At 41.8% G+C, this 21,094-nt stretch overlaps 1 protein-coding gene across 5 annotated transcripts in view; it reads right to left on the reverse strand.

The window, feature by feature from the left end:
• LRRIQ1 (leucine rich repeats and IQ motif containing 1) overlaps window positions 1–21,094 on the reverse strand; it is a 175,157-nt gene that overhangs the window by 50,743 nt on the left and 103,320 nt on the right. For all 5 annotated transcript variants that reach the window (XM_030548608.1, XM_030548612.1, XM_030548609.1 and 2 more), the window contains one exon: window positions 3,040–3,150. In XM_030548608.1, the coding sequence (XP_030404468.1) occupies window positions 3,040–3,150 (111 nt within the window). The remainder of the gene's footprint in view (window positions 1–3,039; window positions 3,151–21,094) is intronic.

A 21,094-nucleotide genomic window follows, 5' to 3' on the forward strand; every position in this document is an offset into this window, starting at 1 on the left:
CAGACCCTCTGGATCTTAACACAAGATTGCCTCTCCCAGACTTCCCCTCCCTGGGTTACCCTGGAAGATCACTGTGATTCAAACCCCTTGAATCCTGAAACAGAGAGGAAAATGCACCTTCCCCCCTCCTTCTCTCTTCCCCTCCCAGATTCTATCTGAAAGAGACAGTAATCCTAATAGAGAGAATTTAGCCTCTCTCCCCCCTTCCCTCCTTTCTCCCCACCAATTCCCTGGTGAATTCAGACCCAGTCCCATGGGGTCTCACCAGAATAAAAAAACAATCAGGTTCTTAAACAAGAAAAGCTTTTAATTAAAGAAAGAAAAAACAGTAAAAATTATCTTTGTAAATTTAAAAAAAAAATGGAATAGGTACAGGGTCTTTTAGCTATAGACACTGGGAACACCCTCCCAGCCTAAGTATACAAGTACAAATTAAAGTATTTTCAGCAAAATACCAATTTGAACTCCTTTCAGCTAAATACACATTTGAACTCCTCCCAGCCAAATACACATTTGCAAATAAAGAAAACAACCATAAGCCTAACTCGCTTTATCTACCTAGTACTCACTATTCTGAATCTATAAGAGCCTGTATTGGAGAGATTGGAGAGAAACTTGGTTGCACGTCTGGTCCCTCTGAGCCCCCAGAGTGAACAACAACCAAAACACAGCACAGCACAAAAACTTTCCTCCCTCAAGATTTGAAAGTATCCTGTCCCCTGATTGGTCCTCTGGTCAGGTGACAGCCAGGCTCACTGAACTTGTTAACCCTTTACAGTCAAAGAGATATAAAGTACTTCTGTGCTATTAATTTTTCTTATCTGTTTATGACAGGGTTCTAAAGGAGAGGGGTTGGGATTCAAATCCTCCACCAGAGCACTAACTGGCAGGCAGGCTGGCAGGCTGTTGAGGGAAAATGGGTTATATGGTTGAAGTTGATTCCTACCAGTCAAGTGATTGGTTTGTTCCTCCTCCTGCTCTGGGGGACAATGCTTGCAGAGCTTGAACAGAAGTTTGTCCACTAAAAGATATTAACCTCACCCACCTTGTATCTACCTGGTATCTCTACAGAGCTTGTTGGCAGAGAGTGGGAACTCCTACCATAAAGAAAGATTCAAGAAGATCTGCTCAAAGCAGGAAAAAGGCATGGTCAAAAGGGAAGGAAGGAAAGACATTGGCCTGGTGCTTGTGAGATGGGAGACAAGCAACAGTCTGCACAGGTCCTGTTTCAGCCCAATTCAGTGAAACTCTCATGCAGGCTCTTTGTTTGTGGGGGCCAAACTGAGGCACAGAAAGCTCCGAAGTCATCCTGGTAGTATCACAACAGCACAAACAGTGTTCTCAGGTGTGCTCTTGACTCTAATTCCCATCCCCAACTTAATGCCTTCTGGCAAGCCCATCTGAAGCCATCTTGTGTGCACTAGAGATGCTTTCTTCACACTTGATCAAGGAAAGAAGCATTCTCAGTCTAATCAGAACCCCTTCAGAGAAGGAATGGCATGCAGTGCCTGTGAGAATTTGCTGGGAAAAAAACCCCAGCCAAGTCACTAACCAGAGGGGAATAGCTGTGGATGACAGGAGAAGTGCCCAGGATTGGCCTAACTCTGCTTCCAGTGAAGACAATTGGAGTATTACCACTGACTTCAATAGTAGCAGAATTGAACAAATGCTGAGGGCATTTGAAAAGCCCAATCTATAACTTTTATATGTTCTGTTGAAATTTCTCAAGTATACCCTCAGCCCAAAGGTGAATTATTTTTCAACGTTCAATATGATGTTTGAATTGTATGAGCACGGAGAAAAAAAATGTGTGTTTTTTTTTCATTTAAAGATTTTTATCATATTCTTCTTTTGAATTCACAGAACAGTTTGTAAAAATAAAAAAAGATTTATGGTTTTCAGGAATGGGTAACTTGAAAAAAATAACCAAGAAATGAAGTGAGATTAGAAATGGTGTTATTTTGTGTATTTAAATAAGTAAGAAAAAAGTCCTGTGTCTGAAATAGATAAGGGTGGAAACAAGGCCTAAACTATATTATTTCTCTGGTTACTACCATTCATAGTATTCTATGCTACTGCTTTGTATTTTCTCTGTACAGTGCTTTGTTGCTTGCATAAAATATTTTATTAAATCTGTAGCAGCTGGTGTCATGCAGTTCCACCTCCAATCCCACAGCATGTGAGCAGCTCCCCATTTTGTTGAAAGGGTCTTTCACTAAATTCCCTCTAAACTACTACGACTGTGGTGACAGAGGGCTTGGAGGAGTCCTCTCTCCCTGACACATCCCCATGCCAGCCGGCACCCCAAACTCTTCATCCTTACCCCAGAGCCTGCAGCCCCAGCCAGAGCCCTCAGCCCCCTCCTCCCCACATCCAACCCTCTGCCCCAGCCTTGAGCCCCCTCCCGCACCCGGAACCCCATATCACTGGCTCCACCCCAGAACCCTCACCCCCAGCCGGAGCCCTCACCCCCCTACACACCAACCCTGAGCCCCCTCCCACACTCCAGACTCCTTATACCCAGCCCCACGCCAGAGCCCTCATCCCCCTGTACCCTAACCCTGTGCTCCAGCCCTGAGCCCCCTCCCACACTCCGAAACCCTTGGCCCCGGCCCTGCCACACATCATCTCCATATTAGTGCACATAACAAAATTCATTCCACAAATGGATGTAAAAAAATTAGAGGGAACATTGGTTTCTCCTCCCTTCTCTGCATGTAGCTTCAAGCATGTCACTTAAACCAACTCCCCCAATTTAAAAGTATTTAGTGCCTGATCCAAAGCTCACTGAAGTCAATCAAAAAATTCCCACTGATTTCAATGAGCTTTGAGTCAGGCCTACAGTGCACATCACAAATTAATCACTGGAAAAAAAATGTATTAAAACTGAAACGTTTCATCACGTCATTTGAGTTGTTCACACACACTTGGAGCTAATGCCTTCTCTTACTTCTGCATGTGTTTTCATAACTGAAAAAAAATTGCACAAAGACATTGCAAAATACATAAATAAATATAAAGGGAAACTCCTGTTCATACCTTCAAAGTAACTGCTGGCTGTCTCTTTTGCTGGCTGTCTCTTCCTTGATGGTTTCACAGGGGGATGTTTATTTTCATTGTTTCTGAACAACGCCAGGCGCACAGCTGGGTCTAGACGACAAGAACAAGTTAAAATCAGAAGTGAGATCTGGCTTGTTTATTCCTTGAAGCAGTTATTCACCTTTTAGTCGTTTAATAAAAGAAATAGAATTTCTTGTGTATGTTTTACATTAACAAAAACAATTATATTACTTCTAAAATAAATTAATATAAGTACAAAGAAGCAGCCATCTTGACTTGTTTTATATACCTTTAAAAGATTTCTAAATCATCCAACTGTGGAAAGCTAAACATTTTAAAAGGATATATATTTTAGAAAATACTTAGAAGTTCTATTTTGAAGGTGGGGCTCTCAATCATAAATATCAGGTAAACAAATGCGTAAACCGCAATGCCGCAATGCCTACAACTTAATAGATAGGTGGAAACACCTTTATATGAACCAAAGCAAAGAAAATCACAAATATTTTATTATCTGAGGCTAAATTTGAGGAACATAAATGGACCGAAAGCCCTTTCCCATATCCTATCCTGTTCAGCAGCCTTTGGAAACATACTCTCCATAAGCATTCCCATAATTACCAGGCCACATAGTCTTAAGTCTTCATAACTTATCAAAAAATGTTTGTAAAGAGTCATAGATGGACACAAACATTCCCACATCAGAAGAACTTACAATTTATATAAGAAAAGCAAAACCAATACTGGACAACAGTTCAGGAGAAAGGAGTTTTGCAGTTTATTAATGATGGGAAGGGAGAAGGGACTGCTTGAACAGGTGAATTTAAGGAAGGATATGAAGAAAACTGAGTGCTTGAGGACAAGGAGAGAGTCTCACACACAAGGAGCAGGATGAAGTAAGCTAAAGTCAGGTATCTGGAATAGGAGATGAAGAAAGGGGTGGGAAGAACACAAGAACTGGAAGAAATGCACAGAGTTAGAGTCAGAGGCATTGTATAGGATCATGTAGGTGAGGATGGTAAGTTTGAACCTCATGATAGGGTTGCCAACCCTCAAGAATTGGCCTATAGTCTGCAGGAATTAAAGATTAATCTTTAATTAAAGATTATGTCATATGATTAAATCTCCAGGAATACACCCAACCAAAACTGGCAACCCTACCTGATGCAGTAAGCAGTGTGAGACCCAAACATGGGAACCAAGGGAAAAGGTGATATGGTTAGTGACGGGGGGAGGAGACTGTAAATGAAGGAAGAAAAGAGATTGTTACAAGGAAATGGATTGGTTTTTAGCAGTGATAAGGGACTTAGCAGTGGGGACAATGAGGAAAGGATGTAGCTTGGGAACAATGAAGAGAAAAAAGAATAGAACTTAGCAGGAAAAGAAAGAGTAGGCAAGCAGGGTATAAGGATTAGGGAAGATGGGAAGTGCAGTTTTGGAGAGAGTGGGTGTGTCAAACTGATGTCAGTTTCTCCATTATGGGACTGTCCTCGAGGGAGCCAGGGGAGGAGGCGGCTTTAGTGGGGACAGCATTACTTCTTAATCAGTGAGGCTGTCAGAGCTTCTGAGAGCCAGCAGCAAAGTATGTAGCCCTTTGGAGGGGTGAGGGTGAGAGGAAAGAGAGCTAAGTCTATACATGTCGGACCCTAATCCCTCCAAAGTCAAGGTGTGTTTTTCCACTAACTTCAATGGCAGCAGAATTAGATAAGAAAATTGGCTAGAGTCCCTTCATGCCAAGTAAAAGGGCTGGAGTGGCATGAAGGGGCCCTAGAAGTTCCAGTTCTGCACAGGGGAGGATTCCCTTGGTCCAAGTACTGCAGACCCAGGACCCCATCAGAAGTCCTAGGGTAGAGGGCATGATAGGAGCATGGCTGGGGGTGGGATGTGTGTCAGGGGGTGAGGAAGGCTTTTTTAAGAGCTTCCAGTCATGGTGCAATCTCTGTTGGTTGAAGGAACAAATTCACAATAATTCAGTTCAGTCTCTAGTTCAGGAGTACTCCTGGATTCCTTACTGACATTAGGCTCTCACACAGCAGCATCTAGAAGTAATACTTTTTACCATCTCTGATTGGCTAAGGGACTCCAAAGATCTAGCCTCAATTATTAAACTGAAACTACTGAAAGACACTCACATACTATGGTCATGAGCATGGTATAAAAACCTATATAGAAACAAGGACTGCAGTGTACCGAATCCGGAGATTCTAGGCAGTGCTGTGGTCTACAGGGAAGTCTGGAGGATGCTGCCATATCTTAGGCCTCCACTGGCTGTATAGTAATGATCTCTCCAGCCTCTGGAGGAGCCAAGGATTGAGATGCCACAAAGGAATTTAAAGTCACTTTAGCCTGAACCTCCAATCGCCTGGCTGCAAGTTTCATCAGCCTTTCTCTCGAGGTTAGCTCTGTCATAACATTTTTTCCCAGATTTGGACCTTAGCGTCCAAAATATGGGTGTTAGCATGAAAACCTCCAAGCTTAGTTACCAGCTTGGACCTGGTAAAGCTGCCACCAGCCAGGGGTTTATACAGTGCCTAGCTCACTGTGGTCTCCCCAAAACCTTCCCTGGGGGACCCCGAGACTCAGATTCCTTGAGTCTCACAACAAAGGGGAATAAACCATTTCCCTTCCCCCTCCTCCCCTCCAGGTGTTCCCTCCCTGGGTTCCTGGAGAGATATACAGAAGCAAGCTCCGTGAATCTAAACAGAGGGACTCCATCCTCCCTGTTTCCAGTCCTGGAAAACACAAGTACCGAGAGAGCTAATCTCTCTTCCCCCCCTCACCCAGAGGGTATGCAAAGTCAGGCTAGTAAATCTAACACAAAGAGATTTTCCCCCAACTTCTTCCTCCCACCAATTCCCTGCAGACTCAATTCCCTGAAGTCCCCACTAAAGAAAAACTCCAACAGGTCTTAAAAAGAAAGCTTTATATAAAAAAGAAAGAAAAGGACATAAAAATGGTCTCTCTGTATTAAAGTGACAAATACAGGGTCATTTGCTTAAAAGAAAAAAAATGAATAAACAGCCTTATCCAAAAAGAATACAATTTAACACATTCCAGCAAATACACACATGTAAATACAAAAGAAAACAATATAAACCTATGGTCTTACTATCTTTGTACTTACAACTTGGAAACAGAAGATTAGAACGCCTGGAGGTAGAAAAATCACTCTCATAGCCGAGAGGGTCAGACCCAAGACAAAGAACAAAGAACTCACACCCAAAACTTCCCTCCACCCAGATTTGAAAAAGTCTTCTTTCCTGATTGGTCCTCTGGTCAGGTGTTTCAGGTTACTCCTTTCCAGATGAAAGATACATTAACCCTTAGCTATCTGTTTATGACAAGTTCCATTAACTGAAATCAGACATTTTAGAGTGTTTCAGATAACTAGATTATATCTGTTGAGGAACCAGACTACTGGGCTAACTTGTTAACTGTGGATATTTTAGCAGTTATGGTGGGTAGCTAGCTAGACAAGTCAAGTATTTCCATTTTGGCAAATCATCAAAATCTTTATTTATATGGCATTCTTAGTGTCAGCAAATGCGTACAGTACTCAGTCATACTGTGTAGAGGTTCATAACTAATATCTAAAATACAGTAACAGATAATCAGTCCTTGTTACAATATACAAGAGAATTATCCTGCACTTCTTACTATAACTCAGTAAAAATATTACAGCTGTATAACTATATCAGTCATGCACATATAATTTTAATTTTAGAGATCCTTTTCTCAATAACTTTCGCTGACAGAAAAGCTATATGAAATATAAACATATTAAACTATAGTGTAATTAATTACTGTATTTTCTATAGTTCTATAATGAGACCCATAGTTATGTACAGTACAACACACAGTGAGAAAGGTAGAGAACAATATTTTCTGTACTAATTGTTTCCCCAAAACCATGCCTGTAATGTGCAATGAAAAAACAGACATAGCAGCACACTACTTTAGAACAATTTCAAATATGGTAACTTTCTTGAGGAGGATAAAAGACCAAGTTACTAAAATTGACAGATTAGAAATTCACAAAACAAAATGTGATAAAGGAGTCCTAGGTTTCTTTTCTGATGTTCCCAACAGACTATTATAAATTGTTTTGCTTCTTGGGTCTATTGAAGCTATTCCAAACTTGTATGTCTAAAAGCTTTAGAAATGGAACTTCTTCCACATTCAAACCTGCCTAGTTACGCCCATGAAAAAGATGACCAGTCTAATAGTACAGTGCATCAGGGACATTTGGATAAAATGACTCATATCACCAGAATTATTCTATAATTGATCTATGTATAAGATTGTCAAAGTAAGTACCGAACGAGATATGTATATTGGGAAAAGAGCTATGGAAACTGTTCTGAGAGATTTATATCAGATAATCTACTTTTGAGCTCTGCAAAATAATTTAAATAATCCACTGAGATTTATCACAATGCCAGAGTACTTAAATTACACCTACATGGATCACCTTAATCTAGGGTGACCAGATGTCCTGATTTTATAGGGACAGTCCTGATATCGGGGGCTTTGTCTTATATAGGTGCCAATTACCCCCCCATCCCCTTACCGATTTTTCACCCTTGCTATCTGGTCACCCTACCTTAATTATTGCCTACAGCTCTTTTGATATTAAAAAGAGCCCTTTTTTAATCTAGTCTCAAATTAAGGCAATATTACTTCGATTATTTTATGATACTAGTGTTTTTCAGTATCAGAGAAATGGGGAAATAGATTAGATTTATGTTTTTATTACAATCAACAAATGTTTTAGATTTCACACAGAGGAACTGCGAAAGAGTTAAACAGTTCAGAATTACATCGAGATCTTACTGGACTCCTGAATACTCGTTTAAATGTGGTTTATTTGTTGATGATTTGTACTGAATATCTGGAAACTAGGGAGGTAATTTAACACACACTTTTTGGCAGACTCCAGATATAAAAGATAATTTGGACAAACATTATAAATGTGATAGAAATACTATGGAAATTCATGTTACTGCCTAAGCTAGCATCTGTTACATGACATCGTGGCAATGTGTGAAACTACAAAAAAAACTAACCTCAAAACTTTAATTGGTTTGTCACTGATTTTGGGTGTGGGGAAAAATTGAAAAAAATGAAAACAGGTATTATTTGTACCAGTTTTAAAGAGTTGATATTTTAAAACTGCAAACACTGCCTCTTGTGAAGGAGGATTAGTCCGAGTAGGTTCAGTGGGAAAGGGACCATCATTCTGGGGCTTCTAGAGACTGCTGCAATACAAAGAATAAACAAACAAACTACAAAATTGAAGCATTTTATTTCTTACAGCAGATGAATTTCTTGCATCCATTAAGGAAAATTCAGGAATAAGGATACTTGAATTTATATTGGAGGTAAAGATGGTGAATGATGTTCAGTTCATTAGAGGTGTTCTGTATTCTCAGAGAATCTTTTAAATCTGAAAGTATTTAACGTAGTATCTTTCAAAGATGAAGAACACAGACTGACCGAACAATACTTCTTGTCCTGTGACAAATCAATCGGTTGTTTCAGTTTTATCTGAGTAGTCAAGTCTCAGCCTTAACTTCTCCTTTCTCTCTTGTGTTTCTGCCTGGGTGGCAGCAGAAGTATCACTTCATTTTGTCAATCACTGACAAACTTTGCCTCCAGAAAGGAAACGGTTAAACAAGTAACAGTACAGCATGGCAGAAGACAGCAGCTGAAAACAGTTACTCCAGGCCTCTGGTCATCATAAAAAAAATTGTTAAAAGAAAAAAGAAATTAACTTTATTAAAGTTTTTGAATTTCCTTGATTTTGTGGATTTGATGATAGCCCCTTAAATCCCAACGTTAAGTCAGAAACCTCTGTTCTCTTGTGCCAAAATATCTTTAAGGGCTCTGTGATCTTATGAATCATAGATGTTTAGTACCCAGGCACACTGAAGTGCATTACTGTCTATTGTATTTAGGTTTTTAATTAGAGTTCTGCAGGATTTCATGCATCCTTAATAGATGGGAATATTTTTGATATTTTGCTGCTTCTATTTGGCTGCAAAAATTTCTAGTATCTTGCCCATACTTCTCATACTATTGGACGGTCAAGAAAAGAAGTTGATGTGGACATAGTGAAGATATAAAACATGGCATACTTTTGTTATGGTTAAAATACAGGCCACAATTTAAACTGTTTATACCTGCATCCATAACAATAATAGATTGGTGCATAATCTACACTGGAGGTACTGGTCCAGTGCAATATGTACTCATTGTCTGCACACACTCCACTTTGCAAGGAGACAGTACCTTTAGCTCTCCCTAATGACACAAGTCACAGGACTCAGGGCACTTACTAGCATCCTTCAGACATGTCCTTCCTTGTGCAAAGCTTCTTGGGCCCAGATATAGCATGACTCTGTAGAAGACCCCATGCCCTGCAGGTCTTATCTTAAATTTTTTCTAACCCTGTGCTCAAGGTTAAGATTGGTAAAAACCTCACATTTTCTCAGAATTCCTGCACTGGAATCTGATCCAGAAAGTTTCAACAAATACACAAGTGGAATGCATATACTGTGACAAAGTTCCTCCTCTACCTTGGTGGGTCCTGCGCTTATTTGGCAGATTTACTCACCTCAGTGATCTTCCCCACTGTCTGGGTCAACTTCTCCTGTGTCTGATCAGGAGATGAGAGGTTTGGGGGGAACCCGGGCCCGCCCTCTACTCCGGGTTCCAGCCCAGGGCCCTGTGGATTGCAGCTGTCTATAGTGCCTCTTGTAACAGCTGCATGACAGCTACAACTCCCCGGGCTACCTCCCCATGGCCTCCTCCAAACACCTTCTTTATCCTCACCACAGGACCTTCCTCCTGGTGTCTGATAACACTTGTACTCCTTAGTCCAAAACCATCCAAAGCCCAAGATTTGGTGGTGACGGAGGACTTCAACTATCCAGATATATGTTGGGAAAATAACACCGCGGGGCACAGACTATCCAATAAGTTCCTGGACAGCACTGCAGACAACTTTTTATTTCAGAAAGTTGAAAAAGCTACTGGGGAGAAGCTGTTCTAGACTTGATTTTAACAAACAGGGAGGAACTTGTTGAGAATTTGAAAGTAGAAGGAAGCTTGGGTGAAAGTGATCATGAAATCATAGAGTTTTCAATTCTAAGGAAGAGTAGAAGGGAGTACAGCAAAATAGAGACAATGGATTTCAGGAAGGCAGATTTTGGTAAGCTAAGAGAGCTGATAGGTAAGGTCCCATGGGAATCGAGACTGAGGGGAAAAACAACTGAGGAGAGTTGGCAGTTTTTCAAAGGGACACTATTAAGGGCCCAAAAGAAAGCTATTCCGATGGTTAGGAAAGATAGAAAATGTGGCAAAAGACCACCTTGGCTTAACCTTGAAATCTTGTGTGACCTACAAAATAAAAAGGCGTCATATAAAAAATGGAAACTAGGTCAGATTACAAAGGATGAATATAGGCAAATAACACAGGAATGCAGAGGCAAGATTAGAAAGGCAAAGGCACAAAATGAGCTCAAACTAGCCATGGGAATAAAGGGAAACAAGAAGACTTTTTATCAATACATTAGAAGCAAGAGGAAGACCAAGGGCAGGGTAGGCCCACTGCTCAGTAAGGAGGGGGAAACAGTAACGGGAGACTTGGAAATGGCAGAGATGCTTAATGACTTCTTTGTTTCGGTCTTCACTGAGAAGTCTGAAGGAATGTCTAATATAGTGAGTGCTTACGGGAAGAGGGTAGGTTTAGAAGATAAAATAAGAAAAGAGCAAGTAAAAATCACTTAGAAAAGTTAGATGCCTGCAAGTCACCAGGGCCTGATGAAATGCATCCTAGACTACTCAAGGAGTTAATAGAAGAGGTATCTGAGCCTCTAGCTATTAACTTTGGGAAATCATGGGAGACGGGGGAGATTCCAGAAGACTGGAAGGGGGCAAATATAGTGCCCATCTATAAAAAGGGAAATAAAAACAACCCAGGAAACTACAGACCAGTTAGTTTAACTTCTGTGCCAGGGAAGATAATGGAGCAGGTAATTAAAGAAATCATCTGCAAACACTTGGAAGGTGGTAAGGTGATAGAGAATAGCCAGCATGGATTTGTAAAGAACAAATCGTGTCAAACTAATCTGATAGCGTTCTTTGATAGGATAACGAGCCTTGTGGATAAGGGAGAAGCGGTGGATGTGATTTACCTAGACTTTAGTAAGGCATTTGATACGGTCTCACATGATATTCTTATAGATAAACTAGGAAAGTACAATTTAGATGGGGCTACTATAAGGTGGGTGCATAACTGGCTGGATAACCGTACTCAGAGAGTAGTTGTTAATGGCTCCCAATCCTGCTGGAAAGGTATAACAAGTGGGGTTCCGCAGGGGTCTGTCTTTGGACCGGTTCTGTTCAGTATCTTTATCAATGATTTAGATATTGGTATAGAAAGTACGCTTATTAAGTTTGCGGATGATACCAAACTGGGAGGGATTGCAACTGCTTTGGAGGACAGGGTCAAAATTCAAAATGATCTGGACAAACTGGAGAAATGGTCTGAGGTAAACAGGATGAAGTTCAATAAAGACAAATGCAAAGTGCTCCACTTAGGAAGGAACAATCAGTTTCACACATACAGAATGGGAAGAGACTGTCTAGGAAGGAGTATGGCAGAAAGAGATCTAGGGGTCATAGTAGACCACAAGCTTAATATGAGTCAACAGTGTGATACTGTTGCAAAAAAAGCAAACATGATTCTGGGATGCATTAACAGGTGTGTTGTAAACAAGACATGAGAAGTCATTCTTCAGCTTTACTCTGCACTGGTCAGGCCTCAGCTGGAGTATTGTGTCCAGTTCTGGGCACCGCATTTCAAGAAAGATGTGAAGAAATTGGAGAGGGTCCAGAGAAGAGCAACGAGAATGATTAAAGGTCTTGAGAACATGACCTATGAAGGAAGGCTGAAGAAATTGGGTTTGTTTAGTTTGGAAAAGAGAAGACTGAGAGGGGACATGATAGCAGTTTTCAGGTATCTAAAAGGGTGTCATCAGGAGGAGGGAGAAAAGTTGTTCACCTTAGCCTCCAATGATAGAACAAGAAGCAATGGGTTTAAACTGCAGCAAGGGAGATTTAGGTTGGACATTAGGAAAAAGTTCCTAACTGTCAGGTTAGTTAAACACTGGAATAGATTGCCTAGGGAAGTTGTGGAATCTCCATCTCTGGAGATATTTAAGAGTAGGTTAGATAAATGTCTATTAGGGATGGTCTAGACAATATTTGGTCCTGCCATGAGGGCAGAGGACTGGACTCGATGACCTCTCGAGGTCCCTTCCAGTCCTGGAGTCTATGAGTCCTCCAGCAGCAACCCTCTCACTCTCAACTCCTTGCACGTCTTGCTCCCAGCTCCTCACATGCACTTCCTCTCCTCTGGCTCTCCCCTCCCTGACTGGAGTGAGCTCCTTTTTAAACCCAGGTGCCCTGATTAGCCTGCCTTGATTGGCTGCATGTGTTCTCATCAGCCTGTCTGCTTAATTGGTTCTAGCAGGTTCCTGATTACTCTAGTGCAGCCCCTGCTCTGGTCACTCGGAACAGAAAACTACTCATCCAGTGACCAGTATATTTGCCCTCTACCAAACTCCTGTACCCCACTGGCCTAGGTCTGTCATATATCCCTCCTCCCTGCTCAACACCAAGGGGTTGGGCGTCTTGGGATGCCAGACAGTGCACACGTGACAAGCCATCGGCATTACTGTAATGGCTCCCTGCTCTGTGTTGCACACAGAACTGGAAAGGTTGGAGGGATAAGAACCACCTGGTCACTCTCGTGTTTTTCTCCTTGTTCCGCTGCATCCATTGAAGAGGGGCATGGTAGGTCACGAGGACAAATCTGTGCCCGAGTAAGCAGTAGCGCAATGCTTCTATGGCTCATTTTATGGCGAGGCACTCTCTCTCCACCACTGCATGTTTTTGTTCCCTCGGAAGGAGTTTCCTACTGAGGTAGAGAACTGGGTGTTCCTCCTCCCTGACCATCTGTGATAGAACAGCCCCCAACCCTACTTCCGATGCATCTATCTGCAGGATAAATTCCTTGGTGAAATCAGGGGCCATCAGAATGGGGTTACTGCACAGGGCAGTCCGTAGGGCTGTGAATGCTTCCTCTGCTGCATCAGACCATCTCACCAGATCAGGTCCACGGGCTTTCACTAGGTCTGTCAGAGGACTTGCCCTTGTGGCAAAGTGGGGGATAAATCATCGGTAATACCCCACTACATCTTGGAATGCCCGGACTTGTTTCTTGCGACGTGGTCGGGGCCACTTTTGGATGGCCTCCAACTTGTTCACTTGGGGTTTTACCAGACCTTTTCCCACAATGTAGCCAAGATATTTGGCCTCTGTAAATCCTACAGCGCACTTGGCAGGGTTTGCTGTAAGGCCAGCTCACCTGAAGGTATCAAGGACTACCTCCACCTTCACTAGGTGGGTTTCCCAGTCTGGGGTATGAATGACCACATCGTCCAAGTAGGCAGCAGCATATCTGTTATGCAGGCATAATAGTTTGTCCATGAGGCACTGGAAAGTAGCTAGGGCCTCATGTAGTCCAAAAGGGAGGGCAGTATATTGAAAAAGACCCTCTAGTGTTGAGAACGCAGTCTTTTCCTTTGCATCTTCTGCAAGGGGAATCTGCCAGTACCCCTTTGTCAAGTCTAGGGTAATCAAGTACCAGGCATTCCCCAGAAGGTCCACTAGCTCATCTATGCGAGGTATGGGGTACGCGTCAAACTGGAATACTTCATTTAGTCACCGGAAGTCGCTGCAAAACCTTGTGGTGCCATCAGGTTTGGGCACCAGAACAACTGGACTGGACCACTGACTGTGGGATTCTTTGATGATCCCCAACTCCAGCATTTTTTTCACTTCTGCTTTTATTTCCTCCCTTCTGGCTGCTGGCACCCGATAGGGCCTCACTGTTATTCTGGCCCCAGGGCTCGTGATGATGTGGTGATATGTCTTAGCTGTTCGATCCAGTTTTGTTGAGAACACATCTTGGTTCCGGAAGATCATCTCAGACACCTCATTCTTCTGGTCTGGTGGTAAATCAGGAGACTCTCACCAGTTTGGAAGACTTGTTTTCCTGGGTTAGGTCTTTTTGGACAGTTATGCAGGTCTCCTGTGCATGCCAGGGTTTCAGAAGGTTGATGTGATAAATCTGTTTTTGTTTTCAGCGTCCTGGCTGCCGCACCTTGTAAGTTACTTCCTCCATGGGTTCAACCATCTCATAGGGCCCCTGCCATTGGGCCAGAAGCTTGCTTTTCGCTGTGGGTACCAACACCATCACCCAATCCCCTGGTTGGAACTGTCCGACTTTTGCCTGGCAATTGTAATGGGTTCTCTGGGCCTCCTGTGCTTTTCCAAATGTTCCCGTACAATAGGAGTGACCTTGGCTATCCAGTCTCGCATCTGTATTACATGTTCTATTATATTTCTATCCTAATTGGGTTCCTCTTCCCAAATCTCTTTGGCAATATCTAGTATGCCACGGGGGTGATGCCCGTATAATAACTCGAATGGGGAAAACCCAGTTGAGGCCTGAGGTATCTCCCGGATAGCGAACATAAGGTAGGGAAGTAGGATGTCCCAATCCTTCCCGTCCTGACTTACCACGTTCCTTATCATAGCCTTGAGGGTTCGATTAATCCTTTCTACGAACCCATCAGTCTGCAGATGGTAGACTGAAGTTCTCAGGGTATTTATATGGAGCAGCATAGAGAGGTCCTTCATTAGCTTTGACATAAATGGAGTTCCTTGGTCTGTTAATATCTCCTCTGGTAGCCCCACTCAGCCAAAGATCCCCACCAGCTCTCTGGCTATCGTTTTAGAAGCTGTGTTCCGCAGGGGGACGGCTTCTGTGTAGCAAGTAGCATAGTCCAAAACAACAAGTATATATTGGTGGTCTCGAGCCATCTTCTCCAGGGATCCCACTAGGTCCACTGGCCTGGGTCTGTCACAATACATAAAGTCCTTCCATAAACTAAGCTTTTTGGGAAGGCAAATCCCATAACTGGCTCATGTTAATCTGCAAAAACTCCATAGATTCCTCTAGGTGTGCTTTCAGTGCACAACCCCTTCACCAATATCACTGCAGTACCCCATGCTGCCACATATTTACCCAGTGCTTCCAGCTTCAGCTTTAGACCCTCTCAGGTCAGGACCTGAGAGGAGAAGAGGTCTTCTTAGTTTGAGCTCTCTCTGTGACCAGCCCCAGCTAGCCCTATCCCTCTGATCTCCCTTTTCTCTCTTTTTTCCCTTTGCACGTCCTTCCTGTGCCTCGTATCAGCCCAGGGCGGATGAGCGAAGTGAGTTAATTGATCCCAATCAGCTGGGGTACTAATTAGCCTCTAAGTGATCAGAGTTGAGGCTCATCGATTCACTCCCTGCACTCTGTCACAGGGCTGCTGAATCGGTACACTCAGACATAAAGTGCACCTACTGCTTCTGGAGCTGGATGAACCTGAGCAACAGAAGTCAGGGATGATATGTGCTCCCATATTATGGACTTGCATGGCCCAGTGGAAGAGGTGGAATAGTATCTCTATAAATGTGCTTGTGTATGTGGGTGGGGCATAGGAAACAGTGCCAGCTTGCCATGCACTGTTATTATGAATGTCACGATGTCTTATGAAATGGATGGGAAGTGAATCACAGTATGGGTTCAATAAGGAAGTTATTGACATGTGGATTGGTTTACCTAACTGTCTAGGAATAGTGTTTGCTTACTAATTCTTAATTGTTCCTGACCTTATGTATAGCTTAATTAATTCAAATCTTGGTTGTATTATGAGATGCAGTGACAGCAATAAACTTTCTTGGTGAGATAAAAGGCTTTATATATATACATGCTTTAAAACAGTGCAGCAGTCACACACAGCCAGGCAGGACAGCTGCCATTATCATACCAAAACACCAGTTACAAAAGAACATCCCCCAAATATGTCCCCAGGCTTCCCTATTCTCCTTTCCCCTCTTTCCTCATTTTCCATGCAGTTGGTGCTGCAGGAGGTGGATGGAGGTATTCACAAGAGAGGGGGGTCAAGATAGAGGGCCACATTGGGTTTAGTTTGCCCTGCCCAGCTGCTCATGGGGCCAGATTGAATGGGCCACCCAGATATAGAGCTTTTGCAGCTATTTTTGGACTCAAGGTATGTCACAGGAGAATCAAGCCATAGTGTGGGAAAGGCAACAGGAGCCAGTAATCTTGCATCTATGACTAAGATGAGCAGCTCAAACAGTTCTTTATGCTGAGTTCTGTCCTTAGCCACTGTTCCTGCTCCCGCACGGATACCCTGTTCTCAGCCTTTGCTCTTGCCTCTCAGAATGCCTTTTCTCCAGTCTTAAGTCCCCGTGTTTCTGGTACTGGACTTGCTTGTTAATCCTCTCAAGAACATCAACCATAGGTATACAGAAATGCTTCCTCTTGGAATGATTCATGAAGGTACTGATATCTAGCTGTGGAGGTACAGCAGCTAGTAGTGGGGACTGAAATAGGACACAACATAGAGGGTATCAAATATCTCAGTGGAGGAGCGCAGAATTATTTCTTGTGGAATTTCAGGGACATAAAATTTTATATTTCAAAACTGAACTGCAATATACTATGAAATAGATGCTTCAGTCCACAGAATCTCTCTAGAGACAGCCTGGGTAACCACAATTAAAGTAGTGCAGACACAATGGTAAATAAAAATGCAAAGCTGTTTTTGTTTTACAAAACTTGCATAATTACTTGGGTTGGAGAGAGGGAGGGGGAATAGCCGGTGGTTTTGCTACAAAAAGCTTTTTTTTTTTCTTAATCATTTCAGGCCTTTCATATTTTGGGAGGCCATAACTGTTCTTATGGTGCCCTATAAGCAAATGAAGATGTTATTCCAAGCTGCTGGTTGTAAATCTGCAGTGTATGCCTCAGAAATATTCAAACATATAATGACTGAACAGCCCATCTATGAATGGAGTGGGCTGGTGAGCTACCCAAGTGACCCTGGAAAATACATGCTTCCACACAATGTGACTATCTGGAATTCCTGCTTCAGGAAAAGTTTGCAGCTATTAGCAACCAGGATTGGGTCAGAATCCATGACTGAATGAATAGAATGCTGAGTTGGCTCACTCTGTTATGGCTGCATTCCTCCTTTCCTCCCACAGCACATTTCTGGACTAAGGTTCAAATCCCAGTCATATTTGGGACAAATGATTGTGTCATCTGTGGTCTGCATGGACTACCTTTAACTGAAATTAATTAGTTTTGAAAATGGATCACATTTCCCTAAACACACAGTTCATTTTTATAGGCAGCTCCATAGACCACTGAGTGATTACAGTGCGGCAAATGCAAATGCATGGCAATGCAATATTATTTTTATGAAACAGGAAAGGGCCTAGCAAAAAAATCTGTCTTTCCAGTAAAAATCCTCTTTAAAGGTGTTTATTATGGTTTACACTTCCTGGTTGTCATTTTGAACTCCATATGATGTGGGGGTGGGGGGAAAGAGAGGCAGAATGCCAAGCTCCTGACATACAATCTGCCATTAGTGAAAACATGCTGCTAGTCGGGACTTCTCATTACTTTTGCATTGATTGTTAGAGGAAAAATCTCTCTCATTATGGTAGTAATAAACATTACATTGGAGCCAGAAACTTACTAGGCTCAGGGGCAGCTTTTGTCCCTTCTGTGTTTGCTACAGGCTTTGCAGCAGGCTATTCTTCAGGGAGTGCATCAGCTTCTCCAAGTATGGACCCAGAGTTTGCTGATGATCCTGTTCCAAAGTATGCTCTGGGACTGGTTTTAGCAACAGAGTTACTTCAGGGTCTTCACTCAGTGCCTGGTGCTTGCTCTTATCAGTCCCCATGCTGGATTCTGGGGCCAAAAGGGCACCAATCTGGCTAACCAAGTCATCATGCACCACAGTTTTCTCTGTGCTGGGCATAGTGCCCACAACCTGGTTAAACTTCTTACAAAACTGGGACAATGTCTACAAGTTGCCCTAGGTGCAGTTCTGGTCCCTGGTCTTCCGGTACATACTCTTGCGCCATTTAATCTGCTGCCTGCACTGGTCACCAGTCCAGCAAATTTACAAAGCTGCTAGTTTCTTCGCTGTCTGCTGGCATGCATGGGCATTCCTGATACTTTTACTAAAGTCCACATTTTTTCTTGTCTCGCTTCAAAGAGTCACCAAAATCTGGTTGTGCTCCCATGATCACGAAGCAGCAAAGACTGCAAAGGGCTTGTTCTGGCCCATATCCCTTGCAAACACAGAAGGTTATGTGCTAGTGTGTTTTCAGCTCAGTGGTCAGAAGTCTATGAATGAAGTGGAATGGTGAGCTACCCAAGAGACCATGGAAAATACACACTTCCACACGATGTGACTAATTATCTGGAATTCCACTCACTCATCACAGCTCCATAAGAAGTAGATATATGGAGAGAAGAAGGGAACAAGTCCCTTCACCAGAGAGCATCAGGAACCCAGGATGTTCATTACAATGCTAATCTCATCCAAGTTCCACTGTGATAAATAAGTAGGCGTTTTAAAGAGGGGCTGTGTAAAACTCAGGGCAGATGCTAACTTTATATTTTGGGGGTATGTGGATGTAAACTAATGAAGCCTTAAGGCAGAGGAAGTTGGTGACATTTGCAAGAAGGTAATCCACTGTGACAAGACCACATGAGTGGTCCTATGAAACAGCATTTAATAAGTCACTACTGTGTGAATGCAACATCTTCAATTTAGCAAGATCCTTACTGTAGCATAGCAAGATTCCTCACGAAACATGTTTGGTTAGCAGGCTGACATTGAGACTTGAGCACAAAAGGATGCCTATTTGTTAATATTCTGTAACTTCCTTGTATTTATAGCTACTGGAGGTTGGTCATTCTATGGTTCAGCTGACAACTTAATTTTTATTGTATTTTTGTTTGCAAAGAATGTATAGAGCAATGAAGGGACATTTTAGATGTTCTGGAAACCTGCTTCTTTATAGCATATAATTAATGTTGTAGGTGCATACTTTGTACTTTATCCTCAGACTGGTGGGAATGTCTATATCAATGAGTTTGTATTATTTTAATATAAGTATTAAGTTTTTGAATGAAATTAGTTGAAGATATGTTAGGAGGGAATAGTGCCAAACAACATAACATTCAATCTGGAGTTTAGAAAAAGATCAAACATAAAAAAACCAACAAGATATAATCAGGATAAGGTAATAGTGAGGTGTGGATGACTGGACGGTGGCTGAGGATCAGTTTAAAGAAGAGGGAAAGGATGTGATGTTGGTTGCTATGGAAACAAGAGGAAATGATGGGGCTGACAACTGTTTATTGTTTAGAGAGATTGTTACCTGTCTTTTGTTAGTAAGAAGCACATGTTCTGGGGATATCCAGCTGCATGAGAGGTTCAACTGACAGAAATGGCCAAAGTGTTTTTTGTGAGATTGTGACCTCTCTCATTCTTAAAAAGGATGTTGAGATCCCCCCTATACAGGGTGAATTTTCCACTGGGATTTTTTTGACCAGTAAGCAGCACAAAGAAACTTTGGCAGACTACAGAATCCAGCCCAGAAAGTTCTGAATGTAATTGCTTGTTTACATACTTAGTGCTGCTTTCTGTGAGGGGGCACTGACACTGAAAATCACTGCTCTCCTTTGCCTGGATGGAATATGTGGAAAGGAGATTCTTTACTGGGTAGTCATAGAAGGAGATATCTTGCAACTACAGAAGATCAGATTTATACAGATCTAACAACTCAAATTGTAAAGTTTTGTTAACTTTTTAAACACTAGTCACGTGCTTATGAGAGTTTTCCAGTGCAGCACTTTCTAGAATCAAACAAAACAAAAACCCCTCCAATCATCTGAATATAAAAAACATCCCAAAAACCCTCTAGAACAACAATAAAAATAGGATAATTGAATTTGATACTTGCAAACCATTTATGACTGAATTAATCACTACTAATATAAACCAGACAACATATGGAGAAAAGACGATATAACCTAATAGACTTTATTCATTAAAAATGATACATAGGCCACCAAGTTATATATATGTCAAACATTCAGCTGGCCACCAGATATTTATGGTTTTGTGGCTGGGCAGTGTGGTAGAAAACTATAAAGGATTAAATAACAATGTTTTAGCCTCCTGCCCATTGTCTTTTTCTCACCCATAAAGAAAAGATTACAATAATTGCGTGGTACCTTTTATTTAAATCTAGACCTCTGTCATAGGTAGTCTTAGATGCTGGTACTTGGCTAGGGAAGAGGGGAATTGCAAACTTTTTTTAACTTTACCTTTTTATTTGTAAGTGGTGTTTCGCCCTCTAGAGTGCAAGATACTCTTGAATTTAAAAAAACAAAAACAAAAAAACAACTAACCACCACTTGACACAAAACAGGGATAGCCAGTGGTAATAGCTCCAAACATATCACCAAAGAGTTAAATATTATTAATGGAAGGATTTCTCAAGACAGCTTACCATGACTAATGAACTTAAAGGTGTCCACCAATAAACAACTAAGGTATTTTATCCTTTCCTGTATTAACAGCTGTATACACAGAGAAAATTCACATACATAAGAGGTGACCATGCAGGGAAGGAATAATTTTAATATTAGTCAGAAAGCAGAGGACAGCACCTTCCAAGATTCACAGAATCATCTCTGAAGCTTGAATGCCAAATTATGATCAATTCTAGAGACACCAAAAACTGTGAAACCTTCACAAATGTATATAAATAGCACTTAATGTAATCAAGAGTCGGAGATGATAGGTGTGATTACATGAGAAAGAAATGTTTTTAGGGCAGACTTTTAAGTATATCAAACAGATATAAACCTACTCAAACTGAGCAAGGCTATTATAACTTGAGATATTCTCTTGAAAGAAAAAAATCTAATCAGGACAAAAATACAGAAATATAAACTTTATATCTAGCAAAGGGAATACACAGAACACAATGAAACAAAGTTCCCATTTCATATATTTGG

The sequence above is a fragment of the Gopherus evgoodei genome, chromosome 1, assembly GCF_007399415.2.
Source record: "Gopherus evgoodei ecotype Sinaloan lineage chromosome 1, rGopEvg1_v1.p, whole genome shotgun sequence".
Classification (NCBI taxonomy): Eukaryota; Metazoa; Chordata; order Testudines; family Testudinidae; genus Gopherus; species Gopherus evgoodei.